We start from the raw sequence: 5,000 nt of genomic DNA, 5'->3' as shown, positions 1-5,000 counted from the left end.
CCTTCATCTCAAATTGTATTTGAGGTTGCAACTTTGATTTACATACACCTACTTATGCATAGATATTCTTCCATCTTCATTTAATCTAACTCTCTGGAAATGCCGAATATTATAAGAACTCTGGTCGCAAAGGAAAACTGTTCGTTGTTCTCTAATGATTCCATTATCCAATTTTCTTGTTTTTATCATTATTACTGTATTTATTTTGTTTTCATTATTGTTATTACTATTTCGATTGTTATTTTTATTACCATTATTAATATCATTAAGATTATTATTACCATTATTGGTCTCATTATTATTGTGATGATGGTGATAATAATAATAATAATAATAATAATAATAATAATAATAATAATAATAATAATAATTATGATAATAATAATAATAATTATGATAAAAAAATAATAATTATGATAATACTGATACTAAAAATAATAACCATTATTATCAATATTATTATTATTACATTTATAAATACCGTCATTTTTATTATGATAATTATTATCATCATTATCATAATTATTATCTTATTATTTATGGTATGATTACTTTCATTATTATTATTACCTTCATCAATACCACCATCCTCATCCTCCTCATTATTATTATTATTATTATTATTATTATTATTATTATTATTATTATTATTATTATTGCCCTTATTGTTCTTGTCATTGTTATCATCATCATTGTTATTATTATTATCATCACTATTATTGCTATTAATTTTTATACCATTATTTTGTATAGGCTTGATCAGATATTTGTATCTTTTGCCTCTCTCTCTCTCTCTCTCTCTCTCTCTCTCTCTCTCTATATATATATATATATATATATATATATATATGTGTGTGTGTGTGTGTGTGTGTGTGTGTGTGTGTGTGTGTTTTGTGCACTCATGGTCTTTCTACCAGGCCACCTGCTTATCTATCTTCCTAATTATCTCTTTATATATCATTGTATCTACCTACTCATTCATCGATCTAACATTCAGTTAATCGAAAAATTGTAAAAGTGAAACTTGGATCTCTAATGATGTGCATAATAACATCTTGGGTAAGGATAAGTCCGATATGCGAAGCTGAGCCCCGCCCTGGCCACGCCCACGAGGAGAGCACGACCCGTGTCAACCAATGCCGACTCGTTAGCTACATCTTGGGTATTTAACCATTTACCTTCTACTTTTACACTAGATTTAGGCCCAGGTAGCGGACGACCTCAGCTCCCTGTAGGAACCGCAGTAAGATGCTTGGACTCCCGTTCAGACCTGATCGTGTGGAAGGCCAACCAGCCCGGCCCGACTAGTGAGGTGGTGCAGGTAAATTGCTTTTTAGAAAGCTTTCCCTTTTCCAAATTCTCTCTTTGTCCTTTTTTCGTGTGCGTGTATCTATACTTATCTTTCTATCTATCGATGCATGTGTTTATGTATGCTTGTGTGCATTTTTGTATATTAATACATGTTTGAATTCTTGTATACATTATAATCTTGTATAAATGGTAAAGTATTTGTATAAAATAAATAAATGGCTTTCCATTACTTGCTTCAACCATAAAGTTTAAATGAAAAGTATCGAAGTCATGCTTTTGTATAATAAATGTGTTATATATATACTATTACCAGGTCTACATGTATTAACTGATGGTTGGTGGTGTAACACATTCACTTTCTAATCAGAAGTTGAGAAATGAGGGAGGATTTCTATTACAAATAAAAAAAATGCTCAATGTCTACGTGAATATTGTGCTGACTGCCTACATGTTGTGAGCGTGTGTGTACATGTGTGTATGTTTGTGTATGTGAGCGCGCTGATGTGAATGTGTGTGTTTTACTTCATATGATTTCTTATTCATTTTAGCAATCAAATAGGTTGTTACAACTAAACAGGTATCGGTGTTTACTTGGCTATCAATCTGTGTCTATATTTTATTTATACACCTCACTCACTTTCTCTCTTTCTTTATATATATATGTGTGTGTATGTGTGTGTGTGTGTGTGTGTGTGTGTGTGTGTGTGTGTGTGTGTGTGTGTGTGTGTGTGTTTATGTGTGTATGTGTGTCTGTGTGTGTGTGTGTATCCATATATACACATATAAATACATATAAATATGTATATATATATAAATACATATATACATATATATTTACATAGAGATAGGTAGATGCATTGTTATTATTGTGTGGACCCATGGGGGGTGCAAAACGGACGACCATCGTTTAAGCTCAATATCTATTGGGCAGAGGCAACCATGAGAGTTATTTAGTGCATATATTATGCGTGGATACTTAGTGGACAGTGATGTGCAGTGATAACTCGGAATTGTATTTACTTTCAATGATATTTACGTTATTACACTTAGTAATGTGACGGCAAGCGTGTACTATATCTCAACGAAAGCCACTTTCGTCTCTTGTGGCTCCAACCATTCGGGTGACATTTGCCTACCCTCTCCGTTCACGTAGCCAAGGTGTCATCTGTACACACCCACCGCACCCCCGCTCACTACCACTAAGCTCCCAGGTTAACTGGCCGAAACGGTTGTTCTCGGTGGAATAGTTTCACCAAAAATGCACCATGATTGTCAACGAATTACTGACTTGAGCTAAACATTACATAAATTGCTGTTCTATTGATGTGAAGAAAGTGATTCATAACTTTGATAATAATGATGAAATCATTGAAGCTAAAAAGGCACTATGGAGCATTGCCCCCTCCACGCTTGGGAATTTCCCGGATCGGAAGTCGTCTGATAAACAGCATATGTCTGTTCCACACGTGGATAATATTTTCGATGCACTGAAGAGGCTTGATGCACCCGGCAAGTTACCAGAGGTAGCAGCGTACAACCTAAACCGTCTGCCCGATCGGCAGCCGGAGGAGTTGAATCTTCTTCGAATAGTACAACGAGTAGCGGAGCTGGAGAAATGTCGTGATCAGCATGCTGGTACTTTATCAACTTTATCAATTGATATACGTAAGATCAAGGAGAACGAACGATCATATAGTATAGCCGTCGCTGGTGAGAGGCCAGCAATGGTTTCGTCATCTCATCGACCAACGAGCCCTAAGTTCGGAAGTTAATGGTGTTCAAGTCGAATTTGGCGATAACAGCGATTCTGGTCTGCATTTGACTCAACAATCTCGAGATACTACCAAGAATGATATCAGCAAACAAAATGAAACATCGTACCGTGGATCCACCGCGCGTCAGAGTGCCGCACCGGGTCGTGCACAACCAAAGGGAGGCGGGAGCAAGCCCCGCGTGAGCACGTAACACCAGTCTAGGCGCGCGCAGTTTCATGTACTTGGAGCACACTTTTTCATGCGAGTCCGGAATACTTGAATCGCAAGGAAATGTGTAGTGTTGAGCAATGTCTAGAGAAGCTGTAGACTTGGTGTGAAATGCTGTTTCAGGAATAAGAGACCTTAATGATCAGGCTTATAAGATTCAAGCTGATGAAGAGGGATTCATACCAGTGAAATCGCACAAGAAGAGACGTATCTTCGGAAGTGGCAGCGCGGTGATACAGGGGCTACAAGGTGCCCCGCCCCATCTCCGTCATGTATGGTTGTCTCGTGTAAAGGAAGGTGATGTACAGTCGCTGAAATCTCACTTACATAATAATGCTATTGTTGTGGCTGATATTGAAGAGGTTTCACTTGCAGAATCAAAATTTGATTCATTTAAGGTGAGCATATACAAATCTGATATTGATAAAGTGATGAAGGATAGCCTGTGGCCTTCCGGTGTAAGATGTGAGCTCTGGCGTGATAAACAAGGGAAGGGCAATTTGAGCCGAAGGGAAAGTGTAAACAGAGAAGTAGATGGGGTCACAAACGAAGATTTGACCCGAAGTTCTAGTCAGGATAGCAGAATTAATTGAGAATAACTAAATCAGCTTCATATACCAGAATAAATACAATTAATCTCCGTCATGTATGGTTGTCTCGTGTAAAGGAAGGTGAAGTACAGTTGCTGAAATCTCACTTACATAATAATGCTATTGTTGTGGCTGATATTGAAGAGGTTTCACATGCAGAATCAAAATTTGGTTCATTTAAGCTGAGCATATACAAATCTGATATTGATAAAGTGATGAAGGATAGCCTGTGGCCTTCCGGTGTAAGATGTGAGCTCTGGCGTGATAAACAAGGGAAGGGCAATTTGAGCCGAAGGGAAAGTGTAAACAGAGAAGTAGATGGGGTCACAAACGAAGATTTGACCCGAAGTTCTAGTCAGGATAGCAGAATTAATTGAGAATAACTAAATCAGCTTCATATACCAGAATGAATACAATTAAGGAAAATGATTTGACAGTTGCCAGTTTCAACTGTCAAGGTTTTAAGTATAGAAATTACCAATTCATAGCAAAGCTATTCGATATGTGTTCAATATTACTAATTCAAGAACACTGGTTATATGATTTCGAGTTTAATATTCTTATTGAGATATTAACTAATTGTTCTTACCATGCATTATCGAGTATGAAGTGTGATGAACTGCGCAGGGAGAGGGGCTATGGAGGCACTGGTATTCTTTAGAAACAGAATGTCATTATTCCTATAATGAGCTCATCTCCGAGGATATGCGTAGTCAAATACGAACAGCAATCTTGTAGCATATTTATTATGTCAGTGTATATGCCGGTGAATACCAATGAATTTAGAGATGATTCAATAATGTACTTGATGAGATTGATTCTCTATGCCTACAATACTCTAATTACGATCTGATTATTGGCGGCGATTTTAATTGTGACTTTGCACGTGGTGATGAACGAAGTGAGGTGTTGAGTGCGTGGGTGCGAAGCCGAGAGCTGTCATGTCCGGCCCTGCAGCCTCATGCCCCGCGGCGACCTACGCATAATGCACATGATTGTCGGTCGTCCCTTCTTGAACATTTATTCTTATCTAAGCGACTCTATAGGAATCTTTGTGGTTGGGATGTTTATGAGTCGGGTGATAACTTATCAGACCACTCTCCCACCATGGTATCCC

General features: G+C 37.5%; 1 protein-coding gene across 1 annotated transcript in view; it reads left to right on the top strand.

Moving 5' to 3' along the window:
* Nucleotides 1-5,000, top strand: part of LOC125041714 — a 28,478-nt gene that overhangs the window by 905 nt on the left and 22,573 nt on the right. Inside the window, exon 2 of the mRNA XM_047636942.1 lies at nucleotides 1,197-1,321. Within this exon, the coding sequence (XP_047492898.1) occupies nucleotides 1,197-1,321 (125 nt within the window). The remainder of the gene's footprint in view (nucleotides 1-1,196; nucleotides 1,322-5,000) is intronic.

Source organism: Penaeus chinensis, chromosome 31, assembly GCF_019202785.1.
Source record: "Penaeus chinensis breed Huanghai No. 1 chromosome 31, ASM1920278v2, whole genome shotgun sequence".
NCBI classification, from domain to species: domain Eukaryota; kingdom Metazoa; phylum Arthropoda; class Malacostraca; order Decapoda; family Penaeidae; genus Penaeus; species Penaeus chinensis.
The sequence above is the reverse complement of the archived record's forward strand: the minus strand, read 5'-3'. Positions and strand labels throughout refer to the sequence as shown.